At 33.5% G+C, this 19,283-nt stretch overlaps 5 protein-coding genes across 7 annotated transcripts; 2 read left to right on the forward strand and 3 right to left on the reverse strand.

Moving 5' to 3' along the window:
* The first annotated feature begins 469 nt into the window (after window positions 1-469).
* LOC106756447 (B-box zinc finger protein 24) lies at window positions 470-3,116 on the forward strand. Of its 2 annotated transcripts, none has more exons than XR_002667129.1 (3): window positions 470-1,033; window positions 1,672-2,185; window positions 2,464-2,575. XR_002667129.1 is itself a non-coding variant. In XM_014638881.2 (3 exons), exons 1-3 carry the CDS (start codon window positions 851-853, stop codon window positions 2,701-2,703), a joined length of 723 nt encoding a protein of 240 aa, XP_014494367.1. In that variant the 5' UTR covers window positions 486-850; the 3' UTR covers window positions 2,704-3,116. The 2 variants fall into 2 exon arrangements, 1 of the variants encoding a protein (XP_014494367.1); XM_014638881.2 differs by having other exon boundaries at window positions 486-1,033; window positions 1,672-1,971; window positions 2,464-3,116.
* Window positions 3,117-3,418: 302 nt separating this feature from the next.
* On the reverse strand, window positions 3,419-7,014 carry LOC106756595 (fructokinase-2-like). Its single transcript, XM_014639080.2, has 5 exons — window positions 6,523-7,014; window positions 4,610-4,942; window positions 4,312-4,428; window positions 4,039-4,161; window positions 3,419-3,581 (listed from the first exon to the last, which is right to left on the reverse strand). The coding sequence occupies exons 1-5, from the start codon at window positions 6,934-6,936 to the stop codon at window positions 3,525-3,527; spliced, it is 1,044 nt and encodes a 347-aa protein (XP_014494566.1). The 5' UTR covers window positions 6,937-7,014; the 3' UTR covers window positions 3,419-3,524.
* Window positions 7,015-10,786: 3,772 nt separating this feature from the next.
* On the reverse strand, window positions 10,787-13,809 carry LOC106755699 (CRM-domain containing factor CFM2, chloroplastic). Of its 2 annotated transcripts, none has more exons than XM_022778367.1 (4): window positions 13,562-13,809; window positions 13,006-13,337; window positions 12,145-12,546; window positions 10,787-11,427 (listed from the first exon to the last, which is right to left on the reverse strand). In XM_022778367.1, exons 2-4 carry the CDS (start codon window positions 13,321-13,323, stop codon window positions 10,942-10,944), a joined length of 1,206 nt encoding a protein of 401 aa, XP_022634088.1. In that variant the 5' UTR covers window positions 13,324-13,337; window positions 13,562-13,809; the 3' UTR covers window positions 10,787-10,941. The 2 variants fall into 2 exon arrangements, with proteins under 2 accessions (XP_022634088.1, XP_014493388.1); XM_014637902.2 differs by having other exon boundaries at window positions 13,006-13,342.
* An 81-nt stretch (window positions 13,810-13,890) lies between these two features.
* LOC106755707 (protein FAR1-RELATED SEQUENCE 7) lies at window positions 13,891-16,482 on the forward strand. The gene is made up of 3 exons (XM_014637912.2): window positions 13,891-14,000; window positions 15,440-15,990; window positions 16,154-16,482. Coding segments are annotated over exons 1-3 (750 nt in total). The 5' UTR covers window positions 13,891-13,999; the 3' UTR covers window positions 16,352-16,482.
* A 414-nt stretch (window positions 16,483-16,896) lies between these two features.
* LOC106755618 (calmodulin-like protein 3) lies at window positions 16,897-17,859 on the reverse strand. Its single transcript, XM_014637805.2, has one exon. It carries the CDS (start codon window positions 17,536-17,538, stop codon window positions 17,083-17,085), a length of 456 nt encoding a protein of 151 aa, XP_014493291.1. The 5' UTR covers window positions 17,539-17,859; the 3' UTR covers window positions 16,897-17,082.
* Window positions 17,860-19,283: the final 1,424 nt, after the last annotated feature.

The following is a 19,283-nucleotide window of genomic DNA, read 5'->3' on the forward strand; positions in this document are numbered from 1 at the left end:
GGACAAGATTAAAATCTCAAACCATCACTATCTATATTATTCTTGTTTATCTCTTACCTACTTTTATTACTACCATTTTTCTTTTGTCATTTTTTCTTTTTGTGTTAAACATTTTCTAAAATAAAAGAGTTTTGGTTTCATCAGAGATTTAAGTGAAAACAACATCAATGAGGTTGGTCGTTATTACTAAGTATACACCCTTGGTTTGATTTATACACCTCCAAATTGAGGTGTAACCACGTAATTTTTTTGTCATTATTATGAAAAGTTTAGCAAAATTTCAGTATAAAATAGTAATTTTGTATTAATTAGAATCAGATGCATTCCCTTTGTTCATTTTGCAGAACATGTAAGTCACAGTCAACAATTGTAGGAAAGGACCACACATAAGAATATCTAAAACTCCAACTTCACGCATTCGATGTGGAACTTCCACAGCCACACGCATGGCAAGCTGACCCCACTCTTCATTATTCATATACGTAAGATCTCATGAAATCTCCATCTTTGCATCACTCTTTCACCAACTGTACCCTCCTCCAGTCACTTCCTTTTCCATGGCCAAACATTTTCTCTCTGCATTAATTACTTAGCACTGTCACTGTGAATGCTAACTTTTGTTTTCGATCCCACCATTTTTGTGTTCATCTTCGTCTTGATCTAATCTGTTGCTCATATTCTCGGCTTATAACAGATAAAGCTGTTCACATTACAATAGGAAGGTTTGTCTTGTCAGGTAGTGGCTGCAGTAGAGGTTCTCCTGTTTTGTGCGGATATTGATATTGGCATGGTGTTTTTCTGAACCCCATTTTCCGAAGAAAGTGAGAGAAGAGACACTGCTAGGAAGAACATGAAAATTCAGTGTGATGTGTGTGAGAAAGCCCCGGCAACGGTGATCTGTTGCGCAGATGAAGCGGTTTTGTGTGCCAAATGTGACGTTGAAGTTCATGCTGCAAACAAGCTTGCAAGCAAGCATCAGAGGCTTCTTCTTCAATGTTTATCAAACAAGCTTCCCAGATGCGACATATGTCAGGTATTTCTTCACTTTTTCTACTTTTGTAATATCATCAAATACTCTCACAAATCGTTATACTTGGGATGGATTTGTTTGATTTTGCCAAAAATTTTGGTGTTTGTTTCATATGAGAAGCAACAGGGATATATATGAGAGTAATTATTACTTTGGCTACTGTTTAAACAGCAAACACAGATATGCATGTAACAGAGAAGATCAGATCTAAGTTCTAGTAAATTGAACCTGTTTGGCATGCATGGTTATGCTCTTAATTGTGTCAATTACTGTCATGGCACATGAGAATTTATTCCGGCAGAGGGTGTTTCAGAAAACTTCATAGCATTTATGAGCAAGGATTGTAGAATCTGATTCCAAAAACTTTATATTTAAACCTGTATTGTCTTAATGGTATGGTATTTCTTTATGAATGTTGAAGCCAAAAGTTTCTGGTGATTTAAAGCACTAAGTTTATGAAAAGAGCTAACTGGTCAGTATAATTGTCTAATATCTGTGATGTATCGTTCTACCAAAACTTCATTCATCTTTGACTATTTATGTTAAAGAATCATCCTTATGCAATGTTATGAGTAGGATTTGAAACCGATGCTGAACATGGATAACTTTATTAATCTGTGATGTGTGTGATATAATTGTAGGATAAGGCAGCTTTCATATTCTGTGTTGAGGACAGAGCACTCTTGTGTAAAGACTGTGATGAGCCAATTCATGTAGCTGGTAGCCTTTCTGCGAACCACCAGCGGTTTCTTGCTACTGGTATTCGGGTGGCTTTGGGTTCTAATTGCACCAAAGGCAATGAAAAGGGTCACATGGAACCATCTAATCCAAATGCACAAGAAGTTCCTGTGAAAGTTCCTTCTCAGCAAGTGCCTAGCTTCACGTCCTCTTGGGCAGTTGATGACTTGTTAGAATTAACAGACTTTGAGTCAGCAGACAAAGTAAGGCAGCTTTGTTTCACTACTGCAGTTACATGCATCAGCCAAGAAATTAGAGTGATTTCTATAGAAGAATCTAGTATGATTAAGAGCTACCATTTTGTTCTGTTACCTCCAAATATCACCTTGCATATGCACACAAATTTTTGTTTGTTGGTGTGAGGGATGAAGACTGAGTATATGAATGTTTACAAATTGAGAGATTAAGGTTTATGAGGTTAGAATTTTACTCTCACATTGCAATATATGAATGTTTCTTTTGCACATGATTGAGCAATGAATTGTAAATGTAAAAAAGACTCATCGTATTCAAGGTAGGTTTGCTTCTATGTAGTACATTCAGGCTCTTGATTCTGGTTTATATGTATGACTTTCTTTAAACAAATGATGTATCATAAACTGTGTGGAGAGTTATGGTAAGGAGTTGTGATCACTTAATTATGATGTTGCCCTTGTGTATTGTTATAATGTTTGGAACTGATTCATCTTTTTCAGGCTCAGAAGCAGTCTCTGGAGTTTGGAGAGCTTGAATGGCTAGCAGATGCAGGTCTTTTTGGTGAACAGTTCCCTGAGGAACCTTTAGCCGCTGCTGAAGTTCCCCAGCTTCCAGTGACTCATACCAGCAATGCTGTCTCACAGAAAGCTTCCAAGTCCTTCATGTCTTACAAAAAGCCTAGGATTGAAGTTCTAGATGAAGATGATGAGGAACACTTCACTGTTCCTGATTTAGGCTAGAACGCATGGTCATGTAAACAATTGCATGTATCCGTGTAGATTGATGAGTTGTATATGCATTCTAGATGTTGTTTATGAACTCTTGGATATGCATTATCTGGCTGAAGCTCAGGACTAAGAGGACAACTTCATGTATCTGCATACTTCTCCTAGGACCTTGAGTAATGAAGTATGTTAACTAGTTCTATGGAGTTGATGAATATCTCATTTTAGGAACTCAGAATGGTTTTAATTTTTAGAAAATAGCATAGATTAAATCTTAGGCTGATTAATTTCGTACTACATTTTGGCAGGGATATAACTTGTATATGACAGGTAAAATCTAACTTTATGTCTTTTGTTAGACGATAAGTGTTAGAAATTTCAGAGATAATGTGGATTTACTATATACAATTGGGTGGGTGTAAACTGTATTTTATAAATATTAAAGACGCTGAAAATATATGGTTCAATATGTGCTAGAATCATGCATCATCAAATTTTAAATACTGAAAGGAAAAAAGAGCATTATATAGTTACTTCAAATCAAAATCATCTTAACTAGCTATTTTGTTTTCCTTAACCATTTAATCGAATGATAAAAGGATAATTAAAAATAAGGAAAACTCCAATCGTAAGTTATTAAGTGGATTTTATTTGTATGTATAGTTAAATACATTATTGAATTATCGATACTCATCCAAATTCACATGTCAAAAGAAATAGCTTTTTTGTTTCAAATTTGAGGATATGGCCCTTATTTGTTACATTATGACACAAGCTCTCCACTTTTTATTTTAATTTTACAGAGGATTGGCCACAAACCAATTCTTTGAAAATTATCACAGAATAATACACCTGCTTTTCAAGGCTTCAAGCACACCCTCCTTTCCGTTTTTCTGTCAATAAAAAAATATATCCATTTTTTGTTAATATATATTCATCCTTATTAACAAATTACATTTTGTATAAAATATTTGGAAAGTAATATAAAAATATCTTTAATCAGGATAATCTAGCCACTGTAGTAAACCAGACAGATTGTTTAAACTACACTACTTCACTGAATGAACCAATTGATGACCCAAAACTTTGATTTATAAAAACCAAGATTTCATAATAATGCAATCTTCTTTACAATAAAAGGAGAAAAGAATTCAAGTCCCGAAGAAGATGCAAAAACCCCAAATCATCTGATATTACTCTTAATGCAGAATGAAGGGGGAAATAAAACAGAGAAAACCAAGAATCAAAATCCATCTTAAGTTGATAGCAAGCAACTTCAGCAGAAAAGTGAAAAGATGAAGACAATATATATAAAGAAAACCAAAAGATAATAGCACTAAATTTCTATGCCTCGTTGATCAGGTTGAGAGCATCAGCCTCTGTGGGAAGAGCGGGAATTGCTCCCTTTTTAGTAGTTGTAATTGCCCCACACGCATTTGCAAACTTTAGTACTTCCCTTAACTTTGCTTCATCCTGCAGTTAGAAATAAATCGATAACTTAAAATGATACTAAAGGCAATAGAAAACCAGTAATAATAATAATAATAATAATACAGTTGAAAATGCATAACGATAATAATACTTAAAATGTGAAGTTTTATTTAGCCGTAGCTTAGCACTCACTTCAAGTATGGATTGATCATCGACAATCTTGCATAATAGAGCACCAACAAAGGAATCGCCTGCGCCAGTTGTATCAACTGTGTTGACATGAAAAGCGTCCACCGATCCATGGAAATTCTGGTTTTTGCAAAAAATGGAGAACGATTATTACAAATAGAAAAAGAGTAATAAGCTATTATGATACTTTGCAGAACATAACCTTTTGGAATTTATCAAGCAAGTCATTTAAACATCCATTATGAGGAGTGGACATAAGAATATAGAAATAAGTTTGAAAGAGATGGGTGTTTATTTTTACCTTGGTATAGTACCTAGAACCATGTTCCCCAAGAGTGACAAGGAGCAACTTCAAATTGGGATGCCACAGTGAGAGAGCAGATTCATCGTCAATTTTGTTACTTCCGGTTAGGAATTCCAGTTCCACATCGCTCACCTTTATCACATCAGCCTTCTCCCATATGCTGAGTATTTGCTGACGCGCTTCCTCAGGCGATGGCCACAACGGTAGCCGCAGATTTGGATCGTAAGACAGCAGACACCCTGCTTCCCTCGCAACTTCCATTGCCTTCAGGTGTGCTGATCTGCATGGCTCCACGATCAAACTTATCGATCCATAATGAAATACCTTTGCCTGATCACATCATGAGTATGGTAAGTTTATTCACTAACACAATTGCTAATCATAACTTTTAATTACTTCATTCTAAAACTTTTTACACTGTTAGTCTAAGTTGATCTCAAATTTCAATCTGATTATTCTTTTACTCAAGATTTCAACCACATTGATTGAAAACAAAATTAGAACGTTGTTCTTGAATTCATCGCCATACCTTTATGGCAAAAGGCCGGCAAATTATTATTTTTTAATTATAAACATGTTTTCAAAGCTGTAAAATGTAAGCTAGGCCCTTCCTCTGCAACTCTGAACAACACAACAAACAAACAAACAGTGACATGTCTCCCATTACGATAAGTTGCCTGCAAAGCCTAGAGGGTCTCTATCATCCTCCTCCATATTCAATTCTTTTCTTATATATATAAAAATAAACCCTAATATTTTGGTCAGGCGGGAACACCAAACAAATAATGCAATCGTATGATAAATGATAAGAACAATTACAAATAAAACAACAAAACTAGTTGTCGGTTCCTTCTAAGCACCGTTTGAAAGCAAAAGCTCTAAACACGTATTTTGTTTCCCACTTTCCCACGTCATATATAGTTCATTCATTGAATAATTTATGATGACAACATTAATTTAAACTCTGGCTCTTCACTATTTGCATTAATTTTGAAATTTTGTTCTATTTAACTTTTAAAGGTTCTGGTAGAATCAAAAGGCGCGTGAGACCACGTACAAGGGACTATATGCATGCCCCATGAGTGATACTGTTGAGACAAAGACAATTAATTGTCTCTAGTCAAAGTACAACAGAAAGAGCTTCGTTGCTAATCCCACTCTCAACCTAGCCCGTGAGTAGAAATAGTTACAGATATCTATAAAAACAAGTAAAATAAAATATTTGATTTATTATAGAGTTAATAATAGTCACAGATTTTTTTCTTAAACTTTAAAATCGATCTAAAAAATCAGTTTTGATTCTCTAAGTGACTCTTTCTAATAGAGTTGGAGTAAAAATGAAGTTTCAAAATTTAGTATTTTAATGAAAGAATAATTAAAAAGACAAATTTTACTAAAAAGTGATGAAATACAATATCAAAACCGATATTATGTAGAAAATAAAATAAAAATTATATGATAATAAAATAAAAGAAGAAAAAAAAAATGTATATGTTGAGTTTGTTCGAGTAAAAGAAACAGGACATCCATTATGAGAAAGGGGTCCCAACCAGCATTATCCACCCCATGAAAGTTTCTTCCAAAATAGAAAAAACACGTGAGACACGTCACGTGACAGCACCGGCTTTTGCGATCTGATATGATCAGGAAAAGAAAAAAAAAACGAAAAATAGTTTTATCTTCAGTTTTAATTTTATCAAAAATCTGCTGCTTATTTTGGCATACATATATACTACTAGATCCACTCGCGGCCCGCACAAGCTGACTCTGCAAAATTCATTACTTAAAGCCCACATTCCCACACGCGCGTGCACCACAAATACCACCGCTTTAAAGTTTTCCGAAGAAGAAGAAGAAATTAAAAACAGGAGTAAAGAATTTCAGAGAGAGATTTAATTTAATTTACGTACAGATCTGATGAGTTCGAGGTTGAGATCTTCAGGCGTGAGGAGCATGTCAGCGCTGGGATTTCTGTAGAACATGAACTCACGCTCTCCATCTTTGCGTAGAGTCACGAACGCGAGCGCAGTGCGCGCACCCTGGTCGAAGTTGATCCCGTCGGATCTTACATCGTTCTCTTTGAGGATTCCGGCGAGCATGTGGCCGAACTCGTCATCGCCGAGCTTGCCAACGAAAGCGGCCTTGCCACCGAGTCTTGCGACGGCGATGGCGACGTTGGCTGGAGCGCCTCCGGGAGCCTTGAGGAAACCCGGGGCCTCGGCGAGGGAGACGCCGGAAACAGTGGGGACGAAGTCGATGAGCATCTCGCCGAAGCTGACGACGAGACCGTTACCGGTGGGAGGAAGAGCATTGGCGGAGGCCATCGTTTATGAGTATGGAAGTTGGATATGTAGTAGTACAGAGGTTGAAGATGAAAGAGTGACTTTGGATACTGATTTTGTAGAGTTTATATAGCAAGGAAAAGATAATTATTAAGATAAGAAAATCAGTTAATCATTTCATTAATATTCAAATTTTGGTTCTGTTTTTAAAATGGGAAAACTTATCAAAACAAACCAAGGTAGCAGCTCAATATTTCACTTTCAATTATCTCTATTAATAAAATAATCAAAATTAAAATAAAATATAAATTTATCGATTCTGAATAATATATATATATATATATATATATATATATATATATATATATATATATATATATATATATATATATATATAAGTTTAAATAACATTCAGTTACTTAAATTAAAAAATTTCACGTGAAAACAGTTATATCTTGTATACACTAATATATGAAGAGTTTTCTTTATTTGATTGTTTTTTCTATAACTTAATTATTTATTACAAAATAAATAAAACCTACTTATAATAAAGTTACAAAAGATAAATTTAACTTTATGATTACACATAATAATAATAATTTTATTATCATGCAAAAAAAAAAATGAATACAAGTATACGTAATCATGTGTTTTTATATAAAGAGAATTATTGTTTTTATTGTTCGTATTTGTTTTTTAATTTTATTTTTTATTAACTGTTATGATTTAAAATAATTATTTTATTAATATTTATTTTTTAAACAACTATTTACATTTAATTTGTTTTTATTTGACATTTTTTAAATATAACCAATTTTTAATTAAAAATAGACTTACAAAATAAATAAAAATTATTTATAATAAAACTGTAAAACTATATATACTTAATTTTATAACTATAATAATAACAATAATAATAATTTGTAAGTGAAAGCATATTTGTAATATTTTATTAAGATAACACGTTTATACGCGAAAGTAAAATAATAACACTTTATGTTGTTTTTCATTATTTTAAAAACAGAATAAAACCATGATTTTTTATGTTGGACTTATTCTTTTACTGGTCTAGATAGATTTTAGATGGGTTTAATACCGATTTTATGCATTATATAGGATGTAAGTGAAATCGAATCGAATAACATTATATTTAGATACAATCATTGTTTTGATTGAAATTATGCAATTCTTAATTTTATTTTGAAATTAAATCTAAATAAATTTGTTTGGTAAAAACATTTAAAAAAAATGACATTTGGAATTTTTTAGGTGATTTACTAAAATTAAAAAAAAAATTAAGAAATTTAAGCATGCTGTATTTTCTTCATTCTCTTTTTAGTTACATGAAAAGCACATTATGTTGAGTAAATGAAAAGAATTGTGTACCAAATAAATATGATGGGATATTAGGTATGCTACTTTATTCCATTGATATTTAATCCATCATACCTATTCCACTTTAATTAACTAGTACATTATTCCCATTAATGTGAATAATCATAGTAAAGAATATATGTTAATCTAATAATATATTTTTATTCTTTTCTCATACTTAAAAAAAGCTTTATTCGTTTCTTTCCCTCAAAATGAAACATAAAAAACTTTGTTCGTTCCTTTTTAAATATATAGAACATTTAATAAATAAATTATAATTATACTTGGAACCTAAGTAAAGAATGATAACATTTCACCATTCACTTAATAATCACAATAATAGTAATTAAAACATTCAATTTTATATTATATATATACATATATATATATATATATATATATATATATATATATATATATTTATTTATGGGGTTTGCTAACTTGCGTACGCCTGTTTTTCAGTTGGTACATTTTAGCAATGTGTACCGGATTTCAGTAGACAAAAATACCCTTATATCATAAATTCTAAGTTTTAAGGTTAAGGGTATTTTAATAATTTTCATTCTCAAAATTAAAAAAATAAAAAAAGAAACTCTCAATCCCTTATCCACCTCTCTCATTCCTCTCAACCTTTCTCTTTCATCTCTTTCACTCCAACATTTTCTCTGTCATCTCTACTCTAGCCCTAATTGAAAAAAATCAAAAACACTTGTCTTATTTTAATAATTTTCATTCTCAAAATTAAAAAAAAAAATCTCAAACCGTTACTCACTTCCTTCATTCCTCTCAACCTTTTCTCCTTCATCTCTCTCACTCAACACATTTCCTCTGTCATCTCTGCACTAGCTCTAACTAAAAAAATACTTACATAAATAAAAAAAATTAAAGCACCTAATTTTTCTTTATATAATTATAAATAAAATTTCAAGATTTAGAATTTTTATTGTTTGATTTTATAATTGATAATTTTATTGTATTTTGATTTGTTTTTTGCTTTAGTAAAGGAAAACAAGTTAATGAATTTCTACAAAAAAAAATTAAATGGTCACGGAGTAATGTTACGTAATAGTCTTAGAATGTAAAGGAATCTAAAGGAAGGATACTCGTAAGTCTTGGTGCAAGTTGTGTCCATCGGCTGTAATATATATAGTGAAGATAATGAAATTAAAGAGATTTTGAATGAACTTTTTTCGAAAAGTGAATATGACTCAACTCTTTACAAAAGTAAATCGTTTAATAATGAATGTTTTTTTAGTTGGGGCTAGTGCAGAGATGACAGGGAAAATGTTTGAGTGAGAGAGATGAAGGAGAAAGGGTTGAGAGGAGTGAATGAGGTGAGTAAGGGTTTCGGGTTTTCTTTTTTTAGTTTTGAGAATGAAAATTATTAAAATAAGAGAAGTGTTTCTGATTTTTTTCAATTGGAACTAGAGTAGGGATGACAGAGAAAAGGTTGGAGTGAAAGAGATGAAAGAGAAATGGTTGAGAAGAATCAGAGAGATTGGTAAGGGTTTGGGGTTTCTTTTTTTATTTTTTTAATTTTGAGAATGAAAATTATTAAAATACCCTTAACCTTAAAACTTAGAATTCATGATATATAGGGGTGTTTTTGTCTACTGAAACCCGGTACACATTGCTAAAATGTACCAACTCAAAAACAGACGTACGTAAGTTAGCAAACCCCTTTATTTATATTGTTTAAATTTTAGCTCATCTAAGGAATAAAGTCACTCAAACTCTTTAAATTTTAAAATTTGAAATTTTACTTAAGAAGTAGTGACTGATCTAACAAATATGTATAATTCATAAAACTCAATAAAAGTACACAAATTATAGAATGTATAATATGTTTTTTTTCGTGCATTAAAAAAACAAAGCTTCATTGGTATTTTTCCCTCAAAACAAAATTAAATAAAAACTTTATTTGTTTTTTTTTTAATATATAGAACACTTAATAAAAAAAAGTTTTAAATAAATGTTCCTTTATTATTGTATACACACACCATCTAGACATGTTAAGTTTCGAAGGGAAATCTCTCAATAAAGTTTTTCATTTCAATAATTTTGTTACATACATTAAACTTTATTAACATAAATGCTGAATATTTTTATATTGATTCAATATCATGTACTATACATTTTAAATAAACTAGATACTTGTAGTTTATTCAATTATATTCTTAAAAATATATTGTATATTGATTTGGTTTATTTAATGAAACATCATAAAAAAAATAATTTTGATCTTGGAAAATAAAGTGTTAGGAGATCTGAATCTGAGGAGGTTACAGTTAAGTCCAACCCTACTGGAATTTGACAGTGTAACCAATTAACAAACGTGCTTTTCAAGAAAAGCTGCACTCTCATCATTCATCCATCTCAGCTAAATCCTAATGCAAACCTTCTACCATTTTCATTATATGTTATTTAAAGATCATTTTATAATTTACTTTTAGTCTAAAGTTTTATACAAACAAATGGGAAAAATAACTTACTAAGAAATTATAAAACAATACAGTTGTATGCAAACTATAATTGAAACATTTCTCTTACAATTATAAACACTTGACAAAAAACCATTTTTCAGATTCCTGCAAGGTACATTTCTATGTGCTTGTTGATTTAGACAAGGTATCTGTTAACAATGTATCTCTAATATGTAGTGAATGGAACTTTTTATAAACATTGATTATTATTACTATTATTGTAATAGTGGCTACGTTTAGCCATTGATGAAGAACCTGTGGTTGACCTTACACTTTCATATTGCAATTTAGTAAAATATACCTCCTTTTCTTGATTACCATTGGAATCCGACATGCTGTCCTCTTCAGAATCTGATTCATTCATTGACAAGCTTTCATCTTGAAAACTATCTTCTGTTTCTGACAGCTCCATTTCCGTGGAATCTGCTTCAGTCTCTGAAAGACTGGCTGAAAAATAGTCACTGTTCAAGTCAGGGATTTTTTTATCTTGAATTCTATGATTCCCTTTTTGCTTGGAGTTTTCACTTGGACTGTCCAGCATTGATAAGGGATTTCGGTTGTTTGGATCACCATAAAGTGCGACGTGTCTGTAATATAGCTCTAATTCTTTCTCAGCAATAGCAATGAAGCGCCTCACTGACTCAAGTGATTGCTCATACTTGGATTTTTCAAGTGCCTGCAGAAAAAAAAAAGTGATTTGATTAAGATAGGACTTAAACCAATAACAAACTTATGTGTAAACATAAAAACTCTTAGTTGAAAAGCAGTTCCTTCTAAAATGATGAAATGTCACCAACCAAGAGGGAGCTACAATAAGAAATAGTGTATCTATATAGAGACTGTAAAGAAAGAAACACCAAACTGCAAATTATTTTTCTCCAAGCTACTGAAAAATGTGTAGTGCAAAAAATCAACCAACTACAGATTTCCACAATGCTTATAAATTCATTAATCAAAGAATGAGTTTTCAACCGTGCATGAACATTCAACTTCAAAATGCAGACTAGAGATCAGTATACTATGATACACAAAAAAGCATGGAATAAGAAACTCTATCCTATAGGCTAAATGCTATGTATTTAAAGATTGTACTAGCCTAGCTCAGCTCCTTATTTGCTTACCCTCTCCACCCATTATATTTTCACACCGCATTGTCCCACTAATAGCTTGACAATCCTTGGAACACTGTCCTATTCCTGCCTCCAACTTATTTATTGTCCATTGCTTGATTTCCTAGTTTTGCATTACCAATCATGTATTCATTTACATGCAGATGAAGAAAAACATGCAGAATGAATGACATATAATGGGATATATTACTGAATGGAACCAAGAAGATAAAACAATTAGATAACAAACTCTTTAGTCATGTTGAATGTACACAGAAACACACCTTTTTCTTGGACAGTGTATCAATTGGTGACATAACATCAGGCTGTTCGTAGTTCTTTCCACGATAAAATATTATAGTGTCATCTCCAATTATTTGAAGTGGAATACCGCCGCTCAATCTGGCAAGTTCTTGTGCATACTCGTGTACCTGACCAGGCTTACAAGGCTTGCATATGACCTTAACAGTCTCATGTTTCTTCCAATGCATATGCATATTGAGAACAACCCCTCCAAATAATCCTCTTCTGCCAACTTGTAGATAATTAGATCTCTTCTGAGCCATTTTCTTCAAATAAAACCTTTCCTCCCCCGTCAAACTATCAGGCTTCACAACAGGACCCTGAAGTTTAGGAACTTCATATCTTTTGAGCCTTTCAATGAGCAATGCTTCCTTAATTTTGGCCTGGGGTTAAAACCAGAATCATGCAGAAGTTTAGTAGAAATATACAAGAAAATAAGCATTTCAAGTTTTTGTTATTGTTGATGACAAGTGTCCTAGACTCATCATTAAAACACTACATATACACAAATATGTTAGAACAATGCAGCAAATAACTAACCCAATTGAGAAATTTATTATTTTAAAAAAATTATGTATACATCATCTTGAATCAAGAAGTACAACAAAAGTAAGATCTTGCAACAAAATATGTTGGTTCTTGCTTCCCCATCAAAAAGAGGAATATATAACCGGACCCAATTAACCTCTGGCTCTAGTCCAATCCAACCGGTCTAAAAGTGAGAACTTTGATCATTTAAGATCCATACATATCCGCACAAAGCAAACAAACACCATTAAAACCATACAAATGAAGCAGTATGCTGCACAATAGGATGAGGAGGAAATCCAATCGTAGCATACCTTCTCAATCTTGTACTTAATTCTCTCATCTGCACTGGCAAATCTCTGCTTCTTCTTCTTCCCTTTGACACCAAGTCGTCGAGGGTCTTTCCTGTTGGCCGCTTTCCTCTTCTCCTTCTCTCTCTTCCTCTGCATCTTCAATCTCTTCTTGGTCTTCCACTTGTCTTTCTTAGGAGGCTCAACCTCATGAGTCTCAAACCTGGTCTTCCCTCCTGTTATCACAAGGTTCACCCTGCCATGGCTCAAATTTCTTAAACCCCACCAATAACCTTGCTCTCCTAGCGAGACACGATGCCTCAAAGGAGAAAACACACACATATTGCTTCTCCCGACTGACCTAGAACACGATGAGATTAGAATAAAATAGTACCTTCACACAACAAATGCTAATTCAAAGCCCTCAACTTTCAGCAACCCAGAACCACAAACAAGAAAATCGAAACCAACCGTGTTAGGTTCTTCTAATATATTGTCCATATATCAGTGTAATTGGTTTCGGGTAGTTACTTGGCAGATAACTGAATAAAATGTGACAGAGAGAAGGACGAGAGAGAACCTGAGAGAGACCGAAAACGAGGTGGCGTACGAAAATCTGAGAGCAGAGGATGCTCTCCTTATGGTGCGGAATAACGATGTTGCCATTGTCGAAGAGGAAGAAGAATCCTCTATTGTGCAGTGTTGCAGTTGTTTTTGTTCTTCTGGTGCACTACCCGTATTGGATCGCAGGGGTTAGAGTCCGGGTACTAATCTTACGGGCCCGTATCCATTTCATGTGATACGTGGCAAGCAACCGTTGGGTCAATTTAAAAGTTGACTTTTTTCACCAGACAGTACCCAATGCGATTCTGACACGTAAGGAGGGCGTTCGGGTCCATATATGCTTTGCCTTACCTAAACCATTTCCTCTGTGTTCTGCTGTTCTCCCTGTAGCACGGAACAGAGGAATCAAATAACTAGCGGCATCAGACACCGTTTCTGCCACAATTCAATTTTCAGTGAGTTTTTCTTCTTTTTATTTTATCAACTTTTTAATTTATTTCGGGTGTGTAAGCTCTACTGAGGATCTCAATTCAGCTGGAATCTTAGGGTTTGTCTGCTTGTGGTTTGGGGAATAACTGCATGATTTCTAGAATTGGAAGACAGTTACATTTTTTTTTTCTGCGTTTCTGCAAAGAATTACAAAGGGTGTGGATTAAACAAAATAAAATTGAATCTTGACGTTGTTGCCACCGTTGATTTTGTCCACTCTCTTGATACGTGACTCTGTTTTTTACTCTTGTACGTTGAGAAGATTTTGGACTTCTTGAATATTTGAGCATAGAAATTCTGGATAGAGACGAGGAACTTCCTAGATAAGTGGTTAGATGGAACGAAAAAGCCAACGAGAAATATAAAACATCATCATTCCCTTGTGATTTTAATCGAGACAAACCTAGATAAAGATGTTGGAATTTAAATGTCCATGATGCTATTCTCTGACAGAAACATGACGTGTGTCTTATTTTTATTAGTAAAATAAATTGTGGACACTCCAAAACCTCTGATGACTAGAAAGACATAAAAGAGAAACTGTCAAGGTTAACCAGAAAAGAGCACTACAAACACCCTTTCAACTTTCAAGGAGAGTACTGTACTTGGGTGCAAGTCTCCACTCCCATGTGGATGAGATGAACTTTTTTTCAATTTCATTAGTGATTTAACGGCCAAAGACATAATCGGCTTTAGTACATTTTTCAGATTCGATCGCAGTACGTGACAGACATGTAACTTCGTAAATTTGGAATATTTGTTGTAGATGATAAAGATACTATGAGTCATATACGCTTAGTTTAACCCATTTTTCCTTCAGTATTTACACGGGAGAAAATATGAAGATCTTATTTTTCAGCGCACTAAGGCCAAGCAATGTATGCAACAGATTATCTGCTTGTGGGGTTAAGGTAGGTTTTCCCACAGACGTGGAATGGGAGCTACTGTTTACTCAATTTACTGGCTTTGGATGATTTTTTTTTTCTTGAAGTACATATATCATGTTCGATAGGTTGATAACGTAGAAGTTTTCAGAAGAACACAACTTTTCCTGAACTTGGGATAAAATAGGTGTTTTCTTATTCAATGCGGTGATCTATTTTGGTTGTTGTGGAGGAGTGTATTTCAAAGGCTGTCATCTATTAGTGAATTCTGTTGTCTTTGTTTCAATTTGAGAATTTCATGTATTAAGCCACATTGTGCTCAATCTTGTCTATTTGAGAGCCATTCCCAAACATCAACTGTTAGTTACAGGTTAGAAATAGTATGCGTTTATTGACTTGTTCTTACTCTATTTTCATCTTCAATGGGTGAGTTATTCATCAAATTCGTAGACTGTTGTGGAGAACAAGAATATCCCAGTTCAATGAAAATAACAATATACAAGATTCTTTTGTTGCTGCAGTGGAGTTTGAGATTGATGGTACTGGCGAGACAGTAACAAATGCTGCTATAGATGAGATTAGTAGCGTGGCTGATGACAACGGAGAAGGTGAATCTATCGAGCCAAATTACAAACAAGATGAAGGTGATAATGTTGCTCAAGATTCCTCTGGGATCACAATCCCATTTGCAATTCCCACAGTATCAGTTGTTGCAGTTGAAGAGCCGTATGTGGGTCAGGAATTTGAGTCAGAATCAGCAGCACAGGCATTTTACAATGCATATGCCACAGATGTCGGATTCATCGTGCGTGTGAGTAAACTGTCGCGATCAAGGCGTGATGGAACTGCCATTGGACGTGCTCTTGTTTGCAACAAAGAAGGTTTCAGAATGCCTGACAAGCGTGAGAAGATTGTGAGGCAAAGGGCTGAGACCAGGGTTGGTTGCCGGGCAATGATTATGGTGAGGAAAGTTAGTTCTGGCAAATGGGTTGTTACAAAGCTTGTGAAGGAACATACACATCCTTTGACTCCTGGTAAAGGCAGAAGGGATTTCGTTTATGAACAATATCCGGTCAGTTTCTGTTCTTTCACTACTCTGCAGCTGTATACAATGCTTAATAGATCAGTTATGTAAACAGCTACTTGAATGATTAGTACAGATTCTATTCAGCACCCTTTTTCAGATCTTTTCTATGCTACTGCTTACCTCTTTCTTTTTTTCATTCCATTTTCAGAACGAACATGACAAAATTCGGGAACTATCTCAGCAGTTGGCATGTGAGAAAAAGCGATCTGCAACCTATAAAAGACATCTTGAACTGATATTTGAGCACATTGAAGAGCATAACGAGAGTCTTTCAAAGAAAATACAGAACATAGTAGACAGTGTGAGGGAGATGGAAAAAACCAAAGAACAACAGAGTCAACTCTAACGATAGGTTGAACTTGTGATGTGATAGTTTTGGTGGGTAGAAGAAACTAGTTCCGTGAATATGTGTATAGGTTCTTTGAGTCCATTCTTGTGGAGCAGCACCATCAATGTAGAATCTCATTCTTCCATTTTGATGATATTTTCTTTGTATATATGTTAAATAATATAGTTTTTAATCTACTTTGTATGTATATGAGAAACTGTTGAGAATGCTGTGGTAATAATTCCTTCTCCTTCCAAATTCCACCAATGGATTTGCTGTATCCGTTGCTTTTAGTTACTTTACTCTCTACAAAACTGGTTTCGATGAAAATGTCTTTTAAGAAAAAATAAAATAAAGAAAAATGAATTAAATTATTTTATAGACTCAATTATAATTTTAGTCTTTAAAATTTAGGACAAATCTAGTTTTAATTTCTCAATTTGTTCAACGAATTAAATTAACTCTTTCAAACAGCAGCAAATGTCCCTGCTTTTAGATCTATGATTTAAACCCAAGAGTATTTAAAACTGCTTAGAACAAAATATATGAAAATTTACTTGAGGTGGAAGTGAATTGGAGGAAGTTCATTGAAAATCTAACAGGAAAAAGACAACCTCCAACGTAATAAATGAAATCAATATCCTAGAAGATGAAACCTATTTACAATAACGATTCGAATTGAAAATTTGAAAGGATGCATATATTGGAAATGCGATTCTGCATTGGAAAAACGGGGAAACGAAGAAAGATTAACCAAGAGCAGTGAATCCTCCACCACCCTTCATCATTTGCCTGAATTCCTTGTAATTCACCATGCCATCTCCGTCAACGTCCACTTTCACGATCATCTTCCGGCACTCCTCCAAGCTCCTCCCTTGTTGAAGACCCAGGGAGGCCAACACGGCGCGGAGCTCGTCGACGGTGATGAAGCCATCGCGGTTCTGGTCGAACACATTGAAGGCCTCCCGCATGTCCTCCTCATCGTCGCGCTCCTCCATTATCGTCTCGTATAGCTCCCCGAACTCCGCCATATCCACGCAGCCGTCGCCGTTGACGTCGATCCTCTCGATCATCTCCACCAGTTCCTTCTCCGGAATCTCTATCCCCAAATTCACCAACGAATCTCTCAGCTCCTTCGCCGATATTCGCCCATCCCCGTTCCGATCGAACATCTCGAACACGCGCCTCATGTCCATCGCCTCCATTATTACTATTATCAATCCTTAGGAATTAATCAATCAATTAGTTAATCAACTAACTAACCGATTGATTAATTACTAATTTCTAATAATAATAACGGAGGATCGTGATGGAGGATGAAGCTGATAGTTCGAATGGAGAGAAATGCCTCTGATTTGGTACAAATTTATTAGTTTTCGCGAAGAAGCCACCACGACAGCGAAATTGCAGTGCTTTTTTTCTTTTTTTGGTACGATTTCCAGAGAGATTTTTGGCCACTAAATAAGGAAGCTGTTATTGTTACAAGACAACACAACAACAACAACCTTCGCGTTTGCGTGAATTGTTGTCATCGTGAGTAACACATATATATAATACAGATTGGTATAACGTTTCATTGACAGGTGGCATGCAAATAATTACTATGTATGCTTTTGACTTTACAAAAATCGTGATTTTAGGGTTTGTGTCTTTTCCGGTACCGTTGCTCAACGGTAGGAGAAATGTGTTGAAGTGATCATTCAAAGACGCGTTGGTAAAAATCATTGCTTTAATCGCGCTTCTTCAATTTCCTACTTATCATAGCCAAATAATTACAAAAAAAAACAGATCACGCTGCATACTTTTTTTTAATATTTTTTACTGACTAATTCTTGTTGAAAAACTAGTGATTTTAATTATTATTTTGTTAGCTTTTCTACTTTAATTTCTAATGTTTTGAACTTCAATAAAAATTCGATAACTCAAAGAAAATATTTTTTAATACACTTAAATTTTTTATATTCACTTAATATTATTCTTACTTATTTTTTTATTTTCTTTTTATTCAAAAAATTATAAAATTTTAGATTTTTTTAAACTATTTTATTCTTGTATTCCATACAAAAGTGTATCATATTATTCCTCTAACTTAAATAAAACATAAATAAATGTAAAAGTTTCTATGTGTCCGCGTGAGACCGTTGATAACGGATCTAACAGGATGGCCCCGCCGAAAAATGAAGCCAGCGATGTTATATTTAATATTTAATAATATTTATATTTAATATAATGCAACATGAAGTGATAAGGTAGGTTTTTTATTTATATTTTGCCGAGGCATAATTCATGCTGCGTTGAAAATTGAAAATAATACAGTGTTTTTTCTCATTTCTTTATTTATATTTTTATGATTATTATATTAAATGAATATAAAATTGTGTTGTCCTACCATTATCTTTGTAAAAATAATGGTATTTAAATGGTTACAAACCATTTGAATCAGACATCACTCCGTTATAAAAAATGATGATATTATTTTGTCGTCCCAGGTCGGCAAGACCTATTCTTCATTTGTGGAATAAAAAACAAATATATGTTTTGAATATGTTGTATTGACTTCTAAAAATGGTTCCATTAACAAATATATTTCGGGTAACTCATCTGTTATTGCACTCTTCTTTGTTATTGGTCAATCGATTAATTATAAGAATTGGTTAATCTAGTAACACCTAATGTTTTTGTTGTATTTTCTCGGTATATACTCTTCTTTGTCTTTTCGGATAGAAAAATGATATTTTAACATTCACCATTTTAACATTGTACACGTGTCAAAATGTGATTGGACGATTTCAAATTAAAAAAAGTTGGAATAGGAATATATTTAAAAGAGAAAAACCAAAGTTTATTTTTTTAATTTGAAATCGTTTAACCACATTTTGACACGTGTGTAGTGTCAAAATAGTGTCAAAAAATGATATTAAAATATCATTTTCTTTTCGGATATGTCTCA

This window comes from Vigna radiata, chromosome 2 (genome assembly GCF_000741045.1).
Source record: "Vigna radiata var. radiata cultivar VC1973A chromosome 2, Vradiata_ver6, whole genome shotgun sequence".
NCBI classification, from domain to species: domain Eukaryota; kingdom Viridiplantae; phylum Streptophyta; class Magnoliopsida; order Fabales; family Fabaceae; genus Vigna; species Vigna radiata.

Coding starts and splice junctions, on each gene's coding strand:
- LOC106756447 (XM_014638881.2), top strand. CDS start 851: ATGAAAATTCAGTGTGATGTGTGTGAGAAAGCCCCGGCAACGGTGATC. Junction 1,034..1,671: donor CCAGATGCGACATATGTCAG/GTATTTCTTCAC, acceptor ATATAATTGTAG/GATAAGGCAGCTTTCATATT. Junction 1,972..2,463: donor ACTTTGAGTCAGCAGACAAA/GTAAGGCAGCTT, acceptor CATCTTTTTCAG/GCTCAGAAGCAGTCTCTGGA.
- LOC106755707 (XM_014637912.2), top strand. Junction 15,991..16,153: donor TCGTTTATGAACAATATCCG/GTCAGTTTCTGT, acceptor TTCCATTTTCAG/AACGAACATGACAAAATTCG.
- LOC106755618 (XM_014637805.2), bottom strand. CDS start 17,538: ATGGAGGCGATGGACATGAGGCGCGTGTTCGAGATGTTCGATCGGAAC.
- LOC106755699 (XM_014637902.2), bottom strand. CDS start 13,647: ATGGCAACATCGTTATTCCGCACCATAAGGAGAGCATCCTCTGCTCTC. Junction 13,343..13,561: donor TCGTTTTCGGTCTCTCTCAG/GTTCTCTCTCGT, acceptor ATCGTGTTCTAG/GTCAGTCGGGAGAAGCAATA. Junction 12,547..13,005: donor TTAAGTACAAGATTGAGAAG/GTATGCTACGAT, acceptor TTTTAACCCCAG/GCCAAAATTAAGGAAGCATT.
- LOC106756595 (XM_014639080.2), bottom strand. CDS start 6,936: ATGGCCTCCGCCAATGCTCTTCCTCCCACCGGTAACGGTCTCGTCGTC. Junction 4,943..6,522: donor ACCTCGAACTCATCAGATCT/GTACGTAAATTA, acceptor TGATGTGATCAG/GCAAAGGTATTTCATTATGG. Junction 4,162..4,311: donor ATGATCAATCCATACTTGAA/GTGAGTGCTAAG, acceptor TTCTAACTGCAG/GATGAAGCAAAGTTAAGGGA.